Here is a 16,895-nt window from a genome sequence, read left to right on the forward strand (position 1 = left end):
ATGAATCAGATTGTGAAACCGTTTATCAAGATCTGGCCAAAGATAAACAGTTGTGTCGCTGCCAGAGTGTGAGTCAGAGTGTAGGGTTACAGCAACGCAACGACGACAAATGAGGTTTTGTTAATAACACGACACCTTTCAATCAACTGTCATGTAAGGTAAGGTAAGGTAAGGTAAAACTTTATTGATCCCTCAGGAGGTCTCCTTCGGGAAATTGTTTTTTTCCAATAGCCAGCAATTTTTCAAAAACAATAAAAAATAATACATAAACAATAAAATAAGAAGAAGAACATAAAGAGGAAGAACAAGATGATAAAATCTAAGTCTAAAGATAAAGAACATAGATCAAAGAAAAACAACAAAGACTAACATAGAACAGAACATCCAGACACTCACTGCACTCCTGCCCCCGAACTCAGAATTGTACAATTTAATAGCCCGAGGAATGTTGTACATTATTACATATATGCTTTTAATAGCGTCTAAAAATACTCTTAGGAGATTATAATTGTGCTGTAGTTCACTTAACTGTATATTAGCGCAATAAGGTGTTATCTTTGACCGCTAGGGGGCTTTTTTCCCTGACTTTCTTTCCTTGATTTCTCTTTTAATTCTCTTTAGAGGCTGTGTTTTTATCAATGTAAAATATTAATTAAAAAATACAATAATAAATAGAAAATATATGTAAAAAAAAGAAGTATTTCAAAAATAATATATAATATATATATATATATATATTATATTATATAATTATAAAAATAATCGTAAATAATTTCTTTTTTTTTTAAATAGTATATATATTTTTTTTACACTATTTTGTGTTTCTGCAGAAGTTTGAAAGTATGTTGTTTATATTTTGCGCGTGAAAAATAAAATTCGATCGCGCTGTCAAATGTAAAAGTGTGCGCGCTTGCCGGTGCCCATTACGGTAGAGGACACCACGTGACAGATGAAACCACGGACCAGGAAGTGATTTCTGTCATAAAAGTGCATGAATCGAGTCTTTGTGCAGGAATGAGGTGAGAAACTTTAAAATTACTTTAAACACGCGCATGCAAAACGTGTAAAAACTGTCGAAATGTGTTCGCAGTTCATTTATTTGTCTTTTGCGCAGAAGTTAACGCGCGAGTTTAAAAAAAATAAATAAACTTCGCTATTTAGAATTTTTTTTTAACCAAGTTTTATCTTTTATTTTATTTGTGTTTTGTCTTCCATTCGACTCTTCAAAGTCAACAGTTTTTAAACGAAAGGAATAAATAAATAATTTCTGCAAGTTATTTACAGCGCTTGCACGTATGACGCCTTCACGGACTGTAGGACTTTTTGAGAAAACACCGTTGGTCGCGGTCTTTTATCAATCATGAAATAAATCATCTACCAATTGTACAATTATATAATTAATTCATTTCAATAATTACCAAAAAATAGATTCAACCTTTCAATATAGAAGTTATTGAATGATATGATTTAAATGAGTTAAATGAGTGTAAAGGTTGAAAAAAAATCTCAATAAGAAGGACGCTCGGTGCTCTGTTGGTTTAGTCTGGTTACACTATTATACCAACATATAAAATATTGAATTTAGAAAAAAAAAATTATTTATATATATATATATATATATATATATATATATATATATATATATATAGGAGATTATAATTGTTCTGTATTAAGTAAAAACATTAAAAAATGTATTATTTTTTATATATATGTATATATATATATTATTTTCATTATTATAGTTCTAATTCCATAATTCAATACTTTTTTTAATTGTAGGATTCGATCCAGTAGCTCGGTGCTCTATTGGTCTAGTCTGGTGACTCTATTATACCAACATTTATATATTTAATTTAGAAAAAACATTTATGAAATATTGGAACTAGAATATCAAATTAAGTGTGGAAAAAAAATCATTAATTTCAAATAATTACCAAAAAAATAGATTCAGTCTTTCAATATACAAGTTATTGAATTATATGATTTAAATAAATTATTAAATGCTTGAAAAACAATAAAAGTAATAATGTCAATTTTCCTTTAAAAAAAAAAAAAGCATTAACAAACACTTTCAAACTCGTCAATTAAACTAATCCGTCATCAATATTTGTCGCTTAATTCCAGGTTTAAATCCAGGTCATGGCTCAGGTCTCTCTGGCTGCTGCTGGCGGCTGGAGGTCTCGTGGCAGCAGAAGAAGAACGAAAGCCCAACTTCCTGCTCATCATGGTGGACGACCTGGGCATCGGAGACGTGGGTTGCTATGGCAACGACACCATCAGGTCAGTGGGTTTGTTAATGTTTGTTAGAATTATTCCTTGTGACTTTGTTTGTTAGAATTATATCTCGTGTCTTGGTTCGTTAGAATTATATCTCGTGTCTTGGTTCGTTAGAATTATATCTCGTGTCTCGGTTCGTTAGAATTATATCTCGTGTCTCGGTTCGTTAGAATTACATTTCGTGTCTCGGTTCGTTAGAATTATATCTCGTGTCTCGGTTCGTTAGAATTATATCTCGTGTCTCGGTTCGTTAGAATTATATCTCGTGTCTCGGTTCGTTAGAATTATATCTCATGTCTCGGTTCGTTAGAATTACATCTCGTGTCTCGGTTCGTTAGAATTATATCTCGTGTCTCGGTTCGTTAGAATTATATCTCATGTCTTTGTTCGTTAGAATTACATCTCGTGTCTCGGTTCGTTAGAATTATATCTCGTGTCTCGGTTCGTTAGAATTACATCTCGTGTCTCGGTTCGTTAGAATTATATCTCATGTCTCGGTTCGTTAGAATTATATCTCGTGTCTCGGTTCGTTAGAATTATATCTCATGTCTTTGTTCGTTAGAATTATATCTCATGTCTCGGTTCGTTAGAATTACATCTCATGTCTCGGTTCGTTAGAATTACATCTCGTGTCTCGGTTCGTTAGAATTATATCTCGTGTCTTTGTTCGTTAGAATTGTATCTCATGTCTCGGTTCGTTAGAATTATATCTCGTGTCTCGGTTCGTTAGAATTATATCTCATGTCTCGGTTCGTTAGAATTATATCTCATGTCTTTGTTCGTTAGAATTATATCTCATGTCTCGGTTCGTTAGAATTATATCTCACGTCTCGGTTCGTTAGAATTATATCTCATGTCTCGGTTCGTTAGAATTATATCTCACGTCTCGGTTCGTTAGAATTATATCTCATGTCTCGGTTCGTTAGAATTATATCTCGTGTCTCGGTTCGTTAGAATTATATCTCATGTCTTTGTTCGTTAGAATTATATCTCATGTCTCGGTTCGTTAGAATTATATCTCGTGTCTCGGTTTGTTAGAATTATATCTCGTGTCTTTGTTCGTTAGAATTATATCTCATGTCTCGGTTCGTTAGAATTATATCTTGTGTCTCGGTTCGTTAGAATTATATCTCATGTCTTTGTTCGTTAGAATTATATCTCGTGTCTCGGTTCGTTAGAATTATATCTCATGTCTTTGTTCGTTAGAATTATATCTCATGTCTCGGTTCGTTAGAATTATATCTCATGTCTCGGTTCGTTAGAATTATATCTCGTGTCTCGGTTCGTTAGAATTATATCTCGTGTCTCGGTTCGTTAGAATTATATCTCATGTCTCGGTTCGTTAGAATTATATCTCGTGTCTCGGTTCGTTAGAATTATATCTCATGTCTCGGTTCGTTAGAATTATATCTCGTGTCTCGGTTCGTTAGAATTATATCTCGTGTCTTTGTTCGTTAGAATTATATCTCGTGTCTCGGTTCGTTAGAATTATATCTCATGTCTCGGTTTGTTAGAATTATATCTCGTGTCTCGGTTCGTTAGAATTATATCTCATGTCTCGGTTCGTTAGAATTATATCTCGTGTCTCGGTTCGTTAGAATTATATCTCGTGTCTTTGTTCGTTAGAATTATATCTCATGTCTTTGTTGGTTAGAATTATATCTCATGTCTTTGTTCGTTAGAATTATATCTCATGTCTCGGTTCGTTAGAATTATATCTCATGTCTTTGTTCGTTAGAATTATATCTCACGTCTTTGTTCGTTAGAATTATATCTCATGTCTCGGTTCGTTAGAATTATATCTCATGTCTCGGTTTGTTAGAATTATATCTCGTGTCTCGGTTCGTTAGAATTATATCTCATGTCTCGGTTCGTTAGAATTATATCTCGTGTCTCGGTTCGTTAGAATTATATCTCGTGTCTTTGTTCGTTAGAATTATATCTCATGTCTTTGTTCGTTAGAATTATATCTCATGTCTTTGTTCGTTAGAATTATATCTCATGTCTCGGTTCGTTAGAGTTATATCTCATGTCTTTGTTCGTTAGAATTATATCTCATGTCTTTGTTCGTTAGAATTATATCTCATGTCTTTGTTCGTTAGAATTATATCTCATGTCTTTGTTCGTTAGAATTATATCTCATGTCTTTGTTCGTTAGAATTATATCTCGTGTCTCGGTTCGTTAGAATTATATCTCGTGTCTCGGTTCGTTAGAATTATATCTCGTGTCTTTGTTCGTTAGAATTATATCTCATGTCTTTGTTCGTTAGAATTATATCTCATGTCTTTGTTCGTTAGAATTATATCTCGTGTCTCGGTTCGTTAGAATTATATCTCATGTCTCGGTTCGTTAGAATCATATCTCGTGTCTCGGTTCATTAGAATCATATCTCGTGTCTCGGTTCGTTAGAATTATATCTCGTGTCTCGGTTCGTTAGAATTATATCTCATGTCTTTGTTCGTTAGAATTATATCTCGTGTCTCGGTTCGTTAGAATTATATCTCATGTCTTTGTTCGTTAGAATTATATCTCGTGTCTCGGTTCGTTAGAATTATATCTCGTGTCTCGGTTCGTTAGAATTATATCTCATGTCTTTGTTCGTTAGAATTATATCTCGTGTCTCGGTTCGTTAGAATTATATCTCATGTCTTTGTTCGTTAGAATTATATCTCGTGTCTCGGTTCGTTAGAATTATATCTCATGTCTCGGTTCGTTAGAATCATATCTCGTGTCTCGGTTCATTAGAATTATATCTTGTGTCTTTGTTCGTTAGAGTTATATCTCGTGTCTCGGTTCGTTAGAATTATATCTCGTGTCTTTGTTCGTTAGAATTATATCTCATGTCTCGGGTCGTTAGAATTATATCTCGTGTCTCGGTTCGTTAGAATTATATCTCGTGTCTTTGTTCGTTAGAATCATATCTCATGTCTCGGTTCGTTAGAATTATATCTCGTGTCTCGGTTCGTTAGAGTTATATCTCGTGTCTTTGTTCGTTAGAATTATATCTCATGTCTCGGTTCGTTAGAATTATATCTCGTGTCTTTGTTCGTTAGAATTATATCTCATGTCTTTGTTCGTTAGAATTATATCTCATGTCTTTGTTTGTTAGAATTATATCTCGTGTCTCGGTTCGTTAGAATTATATCTCATGTCTCGGTTCGTTAGAATCATATCTCGTGTCTCGGTTCATTAGAATCATATCTCGTGTCTCGGTTCGTTAGAATTATATCTCGTGTCTCGGTTCGTTAGAATTATATCTCATGTCTTTGTTCGTTAGAATTATATCTCGTGTCTCGGTTCGTTAGAATTATATCTCGTGTCTCGGTTCGTTAGAATTATATCTCATGTCTTTGTTCGTTAGAATTATATCTCATGTCTCGGTTCGTTAGAATCATATCTCGTGTCTCGGTTCGTTAGAATTATATCTCATGTCTTTGTTCGTTAGAATTATATCTCGTGTCTCGGTTCGTTAGAATTATATCTCATGTCTCGGTTCGTTAGAATCATATCTCGTGTCTCGGTTCATTAGAATTATATCTTGTGTCTTTGTTCGTTAGAGTTATATCTCGTGTCTCGGTTCGTTAGAATTATATCTCGTGTCTTTGTTCGTTAGAATTATATCTCATGTCTCGGTTCGTTAGAATCATATCTCGTGTCTCGGTTCGTTAGAATTATATCTCATGTCTTTGTTCGTTAGAATTATATCTCGTGTCTCGGTTCGTTAGAATTATATCTCATGTCTCGGTTCGTTAGAATCATATCTCGTGTCTCGGTTCATTAGAATTATATCTTGTGTCTTTGTTCGTTAGAGTTATATCTCGTGTCTCGGTTCGTTAGAATTATATCTCGTGTCTTTGTTCGTTAGAATTATATCTTGTGTCTTTGTTCGTTACAATTATATCTCATGTCTCGGTTCGTTAGAATTATATCTCATGCCTCGGTTCGTTAGAATTATATCTCATGCCTCGGTTCGTTAGAATTATATCTCATGCCTCGGTTCGTTAGAATTATATCTCATGCCTCGGTTCGTTAGAATTATATCTCATGCCTCGGTTCGTTAGAATTATATCTCATGTCTCGGGTCGTTAGAATTATATCTCGTGTCTTTGTTCGTTAGAATTATATCTCATGTCTCGGTTCGTTAGAATTATATCTCGTGTCTTTGTTCGTTAGAATTATATCTCGTGTCTTTGTTCGTTAGAATTATATCTCGTGTCTTTGTTCGTTAGAATTATATCTCGTGTCTTTGTTCGGTCAGAACTCCCAACATAGACAGGTTGGCGTCTGAAGGCGTGAAGCTGACTCAGCACATCTCAGCAGCTCCTCTCTGTTCGCCCAGTCGCGCCGCCTTCATGACCGGACGATACCCGCTTCGCTCGGGTGAGTCGCTGACCTTTTATTAAAGTATCAGTGTCTTAAGAATGTTAACATTTTGAATCTAAATAATACATTATTTTCTTTAAATAATCGAATAAAGTTTTTATTTTATGTATATCATTTTAAATTTCATTGTTAAAGTTCTATTTCCATAATTCAATACTTTTTTAACTCGTAGGATTCGATCCAGTAGCTCGGTGCTCTATTGGTCTAGTCTGGTGACTCTATTATACCAACATTTTTATTGAATTTAAATTACAATATCAAACTCTGTGTGGAAAAAAAAAAAGCATTCATTTAAAAAATTACCATAAAAGTAGATTCTACCTTTCATTATAAAATGTATTGTATTCTATGATTCAAATATATGATTAAATACCATAAAAAAAAAAGTATTATCTTTTACTTTTCATAATTAAAGTTCTATTTCCATAATTCAAATATTTTTTAATTCGTAGGATTCGATCAAGTAGTTGGTACTCTAATAAAATAGATTCCACCTTTTAATATACAAGTTATTGAACTATATTATTTAAATAAATGATAAAATGCTCAAAAGAAAATCTCAATAAAAAGGTTTGATCGAGTATCTCGGTGCTCCATTGGTCTAGTCTGGTGACACTATTATATATTATATATTGAATTTAAAAGACTATGAATTAAAAAATATAGAATTTAGAAAAAAATATTTATAAAATATTGGAACTAGAATATCAAACTCTGTGTGAAACAATTAATTCATTTCAATAATTGCCAAAAAATGTATTCTACCTTTCACATACACAAGTTATTGAATTATAATATTTAAATAAGTGATTAAATGCTATTGAAAACTATTATTTAAAAAAAAAAAAAATTGAGAAAATATTTATTAAATATTGACACTAGAAACTAATATTCCATCTGTGGGGGAAAAAAAAGATTAATTTTAATTTCAAATAATTACCAAAAAATCGATTCAACCTAGGATTCGATCCAGTAGCTCGGTGCTCTGTTGGTCTAGTCTGGTGACTCTATTATAACAACATTTATATGTTGAATTTAAAAGAAGATTCAAGCTTTTTATATACAAGTTATTGAATTATATTATTTAAATAAATGATTAAATGTAAATTAAGTTTTGATTGCCTGCTCTGTTGGTCTAGTCTGGTGACACTATTATAACAACATATAAAATATTGAATTTAGAAATAATATTTATGAAATATTGGAATTAAATATCAAACTCTATGTGAGAAAATTAATTTCAATACTTAAACCTAAAAATATACAATATCAATATACAAGTTATTGAATTATGTAGTTTAAATAAATGATTAAATGCTCGAAACAAATGTATTATTTATTTATTTATATATATATGTATGTATATGTATATATATATATATATATATATATATATATATATATATATATATAAAATTTTCATTATTAGAATTCTAATTCCATAATTCAATACTTTTTTTTAACTCGTAGGATTCGATCCAGTAGCTCCGTGCTCTATTGGTAAAGTCTGGTGACTCTATTATACCAACATTTATATTGAATTAAAAAGACTGCGAATTTTAAAAATATTGAATTCAGAAAAAAAAGAATGAAATATTGGAATCAGAATATCAAACTATATGTGTGGAAAAATAACATTAATTTCAAATAATTACCAAAAAATAGATTCAGCCTCTGATTCGATCCAGTAGCTCGGTGCTCTGTTGGTCTAGTCTGGTGACTCTATTATAACAACATTTATATATGGAATTTAAAAGACTATTAATAATAAAAAAAAAGATTGAATTTGGAAAAATTATTTTTTAAATATTGGAACAAGAATATCAAAATATATGTGTCAAAATTAATTAAATTAAATAATTACCAAAAAATAGATTCAAGCTTTTTATATACAAGTTATTGAATTATATTATTTAAATAAATGATTAAATGTAAATTAAGTTTTGATTGCCTGCTCTGTTGGTCTAGTCTGGTGACACTATTATAACAACATATAAAATATTGAATTTAGAAATAATATTTATGAAATATTGGAATTAAATATCAAACTCTATGTGAGAAAATTAATTTCAATACTTAAACCTAAAAATATACAATATCAATATACAAGTTATTGAATTATGTAATTTAAATAAATGATTAAATGCTCGAAACAAATGTATTATTTATTTATTTATATATATATGTATGTATATATATATATAAAATTTTCATTATTAGAATTCTAATTCCATAATTCAATACTTTTTTTTAACTCGTAGGATTCGATCCAGTAGCTCGGTGCTCTATTGGTCTAGTCTGGTGACTCTATTATACCAACATTTATATTGAATTAAAAAGACTGCGAATTTTAAAAATATTGAATTTAGAAAAAAAAGAATGAAATATTGGAATCAGAATATCAAACTATATGTGTGGAAAAATAACATTAATTTCAAATAATTACCAAAAAATAGATTCAGCCTCTGATTCGATCCAGTAGCTCGGTGCTCTGTTGGTCTAGTCTGGTGACTCTATTATAACAACATTTATATGTTGAATTTAAAGACTATTAATAAAAAAAATATATTGAATTTGGAAAAATTATTTTTTAAATATTGGAACAAGAATATCAAAATATGTGTCAAAATTAATTAAATTAAATAATTACCAAAAAATAGATTCAAGCTTTTTATATACAAGTTATTGAATTATATTATTTAAATAAATGATTAAATGTAAATTAAGTTTTGATTGCCTGCTCTGTTGGTCTAGTCTGGTGACACTATTATAACAACATATAAAATATTGAATTTAGAAATAATATTTATGAAATATTGGGATTAAATATCAAACTCTATGTGAGAAAATTAATTTCAATACTTAAACCTAAAAATATACAATATCAATATACAAGTTATTGAATTATGTAGTTTAAATAAATGATTAAATGCTCGAAACAAATGTATTATTTATTTATTTATATATACATGTATGTATATGTGTATATATATATATATATATATATATATATATATATATATATATATACACAATTTTCATTATTAGAATTCTAATTCCATAATTCAATACTTTTTTTAACTCGTAGGATTCGATCCAGTAGCTCGGTGCTCTATTGGTAAAGTCTGGTGACTCTATTATAACAACATTTATATTGAATTAAAAAGACTGCGAATTTTAAAAATATTGAATTCAGAAAAAAAAGAATGAAATATTGGAATCAGAATATCAAACTATATGTGTGGAATAATAACATTAATTTCAAATAATTACCAAAAAATAGATTCAGCCTCTGATTTGATCCAGTAGCTCGGTGCTCTGTTGGTCTAGTCTGGTGACTCTATTATAACAACATTTATATATGGAATTTAGAAGACTATTAATAAAAAAAATATATTGAATTTGGAAAAATTATTTTTTAAATATTGGAACAAGAATATCAAAATATATGTGTCAAAATTAATTAAATTAAATAATTACCAAAAAATAGATTCAAGCTTTTTATATACAAGTTATTGAATTATATTATTTAAATAGATGATTAAATTTAAATTAATTTTTGATTGCCTGCTCTGTTGGTCTAGTCTGGTGACACTATTATAACAACATATAAAATATTGAATTTAGAAATAATATTTATGAAATATTGGAATTAAATATCAAACTCTATGTGAGAAAATTAATTTCAATACTTAAACCTAAAAATATACAATATCAATATACAAGTTATTGAATTATGTAATTTAAATAAATGATTAAATGCTCGAAACAAATGTATTATTTATTTATTTATATATATATGTATGTATATGTATATATATATATATATATATATATATATATATATATATATATATATATATATATATATATATATATATAAAATTTTCATTATTAGAATTCTAATTCAATACTTTTTTTTAACTCGTAGGATTTGATCCAGTAGCTCGGTGCTCTGTTGGTCTAGTCTGGTGACTCTATTATAACAACATTTATATATGGAATTTAAAAGTCTACGAATTAAAAAATATTGAACTTCAATAAAACATGAACTATTGGTGTTAGAATATCAAACTCTATGTGTAAAAATATATTCTTTTAATTGTTAGATATTTTTAAATTAAAAAATTCAACCTGATTTGAGTGAAAAACCTGATTTAAAGTTGAACGTGTGCTGGAGCAGGTATGGTCGGCGTCGGTCGCTCGCGCGTCCTGCAGTTCCTCGGGGGGTCGGGGGGGCTCCCCTCCAGCGAGACCACGTTCGCCAAGAGGCTCCAGGGACGAGGCTACGAGACCGGACTGGTGGGTGAGTGTCGGAGGTCGTCGGGGGGGTCGTGGGTGGAGGTCAAGGTCGTGACGACCCGTCTGCTCAGGGAAGTGGCATCTGGGCCTGAGCTGCGAGCGCCGACGAGATCACTGCCATCATCCCGGCGCTCACGGCTTCGGCTTCTTCTACGGCCTTCCCTTCACGCTCCTCAGCGACTGCTCGCCGGGACACGGCAGCGTCGTGATGACGGACCTGCAGCAGACCCTGCACCAGATCACCCTCCTGCTGGTCCTCGCTCTCCTGTCTCTGGTGAGGAGGCGGATCGTCACGCATGTCGCTGTCGTCGCCATGTTGACTTTAAAAACTTTACATTTTACTATTAGAATATTGTTTCTTTTTTAAATAAATTAACGATGTTTTGGAAGAACTGACTTGAATATTTCTATATTGAAAAGTTAAATTTGCTTTTATTGAATCATTTCATTTAAACAGTTACAGATATAAATTCTTATTCCAATAATTCAATCATACATTTTGTATCTCTTGTGTTATCTCAGGGTCAAAGTGACCCGAAAACCACTTTGTTTGTGTGATTCCTTGTGTTATCTCAGGGTCAAAGAGACCCAAAGGCCAGGGAACAAATGGGTTTGTGGTATCCCTTGTATTATCTCAGGGTCAAAGAGACCCAAAGGCCAGGGAACAAATGGGTTTGTGGTATTCCTTGTGTTATCTCAGGGTCAAAGTGACCCAAAGGCCAGGGAACTAATGGGTTTGTGGTATCCCTTGTATTATCTGAGGGTCAAAGTGACCCAAAGGCCAGGGAACAAATGGGTTTGTGGTATCCCTTGTATTATCTCAGAGTCAAAGTGACCCAAAGGCCAGGGAACAAATGGGTTTGTGGTATCCCTTGTATTATCTGAGGGTCAAAGTGACCCAAAGGCCAGGAAACAAATGGGTTTGTGGTATCCCTTGTATTATCTCAGGGTCAAAGAGACCCAAAGGCCAGGAAACAAATGGGTTTGTGGCATCACTTGTATTATCTCAGGGTCAAAGTGACCCAAAGGCCAGGGAACAAATGGGTTTGTGGTATCCCTTGTGTTATCTCAGGGTCAAGGTGACCCAAAGGCTCGAAAACATATGTGTTTGTGGTATCCCTTGTGTTGTCTCTGGGTCAAAGTGACCCGACCCTCCCCGGCTTCCATAAATACATATGCAGTGGTGAAGGTCGTTGACCTTTGACCCTGAGACAACACAAGGGATACCACAAATATACATTTGTTTTCGGGCCTTCGGGTCAACTCGACCCATAACTTGACCTAATATACCAGGACATTTTTTTTACATCAATTATTTAACGCAGATAATAAAAAGAATATAAATAGAAAATAATAATCATAATAAAATAACTTCACAGGAACAAAAAAAAACTTGAACCGTAACATGTTTAAATTGATCTTAAAAGGCTACAAATGTAACTAAAGTTTTTAAAGTTGAATTAACAAAAACATATTTTTGAATATTAAAACTGTGTGTGGAAAAAAAACCAACAATTTATTTTGAATATATCTGATAATTATTAAAAACAAATTCAATAAAAACAATTGAATTAAATGATTTAAAAAATACTTAAAAGCATAAAAAAGTTTGAGTTGAATCCAATAATGGATGATTCGCTCCTGAACCTCTTGTCCTGGTGTCTTCAGGTGTGTTTTCACAAACTAGGTCTGGTCCAGATCAGCTTGTGGGTCTTCGTGCTGCTCTTCCTGCTCAGTTCCCTCGCGGCTGCAGTTTGGTTCGTTCCGTTCAACTTCCTGTCGACGTGGAACTGTGTCCTGATGAGGAACCAGGACGTGGTGGAGCAGCCGCTCAGGCTGGAGACGCTGCCCCAGAGGATGCTGGGAGAAGCCAAAGGGTTCATCCAAAGGTCGGAGGTTTTCCTGGAATATGATTGAGATGAATATGACATTTTATTGTTATTTTATTCATGTTGTGTTTCATAAAAGAGTGATTTTAATTTGATTTATTTGATTTAAACTTGTAGCAAATAGTTAGAAACTATTAACTTCTTCCATCATAAGAATAATTTCCAGCTTCTTTGATTTGAATATTCGTTTTCGAAACTTCTTCACTCTATGATACGAACAAAAAAAAACAACTAAAAGAATAGTAAAAATAAAATAAATAATAATAATAAAAGAAAAGAATAATCAAATAATACTAAACATAATCATAAATATTAAAAAAAAATACAAATAAAAATACAAATAAAATAAAAATAATATTAAAAATGAAGATTATCATAATAAAATAATATAAAGAAATTATAGAAAATAATAATACAAATAATAATACAATAATAATAATAATAATAAAAATAATAATACAAATAATAATGCATATAAAAATAAAAGTAAAAAAAAAATAATAATACAAATGAAAATAAAATTAAATAGAACATTTAAATAATAATAAAAATAAAATAATACAAATAAAATGATAAAAATAAAATAGTAAAAATAAAATAAATAATAAAAAAATACTAAACATAATCATAAATATAAAAAAAAATACAAATAAAAATACAAATAAAATAAAAATAATATTAAAAATGAAGATTATCATAATAAAATAATATAAAAAATTATAGAAAATAATAATACAATAATAATCATAATAAAAATAATAATGCATATAAAAATAAAAGTATAAATACAAATAATAATACAAATGAAAATAAAATTAAATAGAAAATTTAAATAATAATAAAAATAAAATAATAAAAATAAAAAATAAAAAAGACTTGTGAGAACCTTTTTCCACATCAGGCTTAAATCCATATTAACACTAACCTTCACGACACCAGATAAATTCATCTTAACCACCTCGTTACAGACAAGATTCTCCACACAGAGACCCGATAAATACATTTATTTAAAAACAATGTTTTCCTGTCTTCAATATAATCTTAATTTTAAAATACTTGAGCTCTACTGATTTAGAGCTATTTTGGATCTTTGTGTTCAAACCCCTGTTTAGTCACTTAAAAAAAATGAGACGAAAAAATATATACGTATATAATCATTCTAATAATATAGAAAATATATCAATAAAGAATGTAAAGAGGAATAAAGAACACTTGTAATAGCTAGGAAATCAGTTTTATTGTTAAAGAAAGATGTTATATCTAAGCATTTTTAAAAAAATAAATGAGATGATTTTAAATGAATATATTATTATAATAAATTGGGGTTATTGATATTGTTAAAAAAAAGAAGGCAACATTCATTTTAAGTTAATAATAGAAATAACTGAAACATTCATTGTGTAATTCAACAAAACTCAAGAAGAGAGCTCCCGCACTACCATGTTCCCTCCTGTGGTGCCACAATGATCGCTGGGTTTACATAACAAAATGAGGTGTTTTCAGCCAATCGGCTTCTTTGGGGCATTAGAACAGAAAAAATGCTGGGACTTGTAGTGTTAAAGGTTTTGATCGTTATTAAGATGAATTTGAAGAGAAAAGGAAGTTTCATGTAACTTGCTGTAGTTCTGTGGTGCGATCGATTACTTCTGTCTGAACCGATCAGAAACGTGGACCGGCCCTTCCTGCTCTTCTTCTCTCTGGCCCACATCCACACCCCTCTTTTCAAAACCCCGGCGTTCGCGGGGAAGAGTCGACACGGTCGCTACGGCGACAACATGCAGGAGCTGGACTGGATGATCGGTGAGTCGCGCCCGACGTGACCTTTGAGAACGAGCCTATGACCTTCGACCCGCAGGTGAGGTCATCGACACGCTGGACTCCCTCGGCCTCGCCCGCCACACCCTGGTCTACTTCACGTCCGACCACGGGGGTCACCTGGAGGACGCCGACCCCGTGCTGGGACAGAAGGGCGGCTGGAACGGGATCTTTAGAGGTATGAACCAGTATGAGGTCACGCCGGAGTGCGTCCATCTTGTTTCTCCGCAGGCGGGAAGGCCATGGGGGGCTGGGAGGGAGGGATCCGTGTGCCCGGGATTTTCCGTTGGCCCGGAAGACTGGAGGCGGGCAGAGTCGTGGACGAACCCACCAGCCTCATGGATTTGTACCCGACGCTGACGCTTCTGGCCGGAGACGCTCGACCAGACAGGTTTGACTCTCGTTTGTCGGAAAATTGACTTTTGGCTGCTTTTAGTCGAAAAGTTTTATAACTAAGTTAAATTTTATCTTCTATTAGATCATGTTGTATTTTGAATTGCGTAGTAGTTCAACTGACCAGGATGCACATTTGAAGTTAGCGACATATTTTTTATTTTCAAATATTTAAAGTGATTTTATTTTATTTTTATTGGAAGAAGATCAGTGGTGAGAATATTGAGTGAATTTAAAAATGTTAAAACTTCATTTTTCAAGCATTTAATAATTCAATTAAAAAACTCAATTGAAGAATTTCTATATTGAAATATTGAATTTTAACTAATTCAGTTTTAGAAAATGAATATTTGAAAATGATGGATGTTTTTTCACGTAGAGTTTGATATTTTAATCCCACTTATTCAGATACATTTTCTAGTTCTTTAGTTCAATATATATATTTTTAAATCCTTTTAAATTCAATAAAAATGTTAGCTTACATTTGTTTTTAATGAATAATTTAATTCAATAGTTTTAATACTAAAAATATTATTTTTTATTCTTATTTTAAATTAAATGACCTTAAAAAAAGATCACATTTTTTTCAAAACATTTTTTTAAATATAAAGTTTGAAAAAAAAAAAACGGTTTATTGAATTAAAAGGATGACGAATGAATAAAATATTTAATATGATTTTTTCACTAAACTTTATATTTAAAAAAATGTTTTGAAAGAAAATTTGATCTATTTTTTTAAGTAATTTAATTTAAAATAAGAATAAAAAGAAATCATTTTAATATTACAACTTTTTAATTAAATTATTCATTAAAAACGACTTTCTTAAATTATGGGATTTAATTATTTTGTAATAATTATTAAGCTTAAAAACAACAAACAAAAATTCAAAAAGTTGAAGTGAACAATCTTCTACGATGTCGCAGTAAACGATGTTCGTCTTCAGACCTCTAGACGGACACGACCTGCTGCCGCTGCTGGAGGGTAAAGAGTCGCGATCCGAGCACGAGTTTATGTTCCACTACTGCGGTGGGTTCCTGAACGCAGCACGCTGGCGCCCCCCCGACAGTAGGTCCACACGGACGCGTCGCACCTGGACGTGGAATGTTTCGTGAAGATCCCAGAATATATGTTCCTTCTCCCCGCAGGCGCCTCCGTCTTCAAGGTGCACTTCTTCACGCCCGACTTCGACCCGCCGGGCGCCGTCGGCTGCTACGGCGCCGGGATCTGCCCGTGCTCGGGGAGTCACGTGACCCGCCACGACCCGCCGCTCATGTTCGATCTCCTGCGCGACCCCTCGGAGTCCCGACCTCTGACCCCCGACACCGAGCCCCGACACGCCGAGGCGCTCGCCAGGATCTCCAGAGCCGTGGACGTCCACCGAGGATCCTTCGCCGGCGACGCTGAGAACCAGATGACCTGGGAGAAGATCCTGTGGCGTCCGTGGCTGCAGCCGTGCTGCGGCGCCTTCCCGCTGTGTGGCTGCCGAGAACACACAACCGATGACACACACTAGAACACACAACCAACGACACACACTAGATCCCACAACCAACGACACACACCAGATCACACAACCGACAACACACACTAGAACACACAACCGACGACACACACTAGATCACACAACCGACGACACACACTAGATCACGCAACCGACGACACACACTAGATCACGCAACCGACGACACACACTAGATCACGCAACCGACGACACACACTAGATCACGCAACCGACGACACACACTAGAACACGCAACCGACGACACACACTAGATCACGCAACCGACGACACACACTAGAACACGCAACCGACGACACACACTAGATCACGCAA

General features: G+C 32.7%; 1 protein-coding gene across 1 annotated transcript; it reads left to right on the plus strand.

The window, feature by feature from the left end:
* The first annotated feature begins 1,001 nt into the window (after positions 1-1,001).
* Positions 1,002-16,574, plus strand: arsh (arylsulfatase H). Its single transcript, XM_087804072.1, has 11 exons — positions 1,002-1,019; positions 2,125-2,280; positions 6,537-6,658; positions 10,845-10,967; positions 11,035-11,237; positions 12,632-12,852; positions 14,516-14,652; positions 14,708-14,845; positions 14,899-15,058; positions 16,005-16,126; positions 16,207-16,574. Exons 1-11 carry the CDS (start codon positions 1,015-1,017, stop codon positions 16,572-16,574), a joined length of 1,755 nt encoding a protein of 584 aa, XP_087660198.1. The 5' UTR covers positions 1,002-1,014.
* The last annotated feature ends 321 nt before the right edge of the window (positions 16,575-16,895 follow it).

This window comes from Callionymus lyra, chromosome 12 (assembly GCF_982586985.1).
Source record: "Callionymus lyra chromosome 12, fCalLyr1.hap1.1, whole genome shotgun sequence".
In the NCBI taxonomy this organism is placed as follows: Eukaryota; Metazoa; Chordata; class Actinopteri; order Syngnathiformes; family Callionymidae; genus Callionymus; species Callionymus lyra.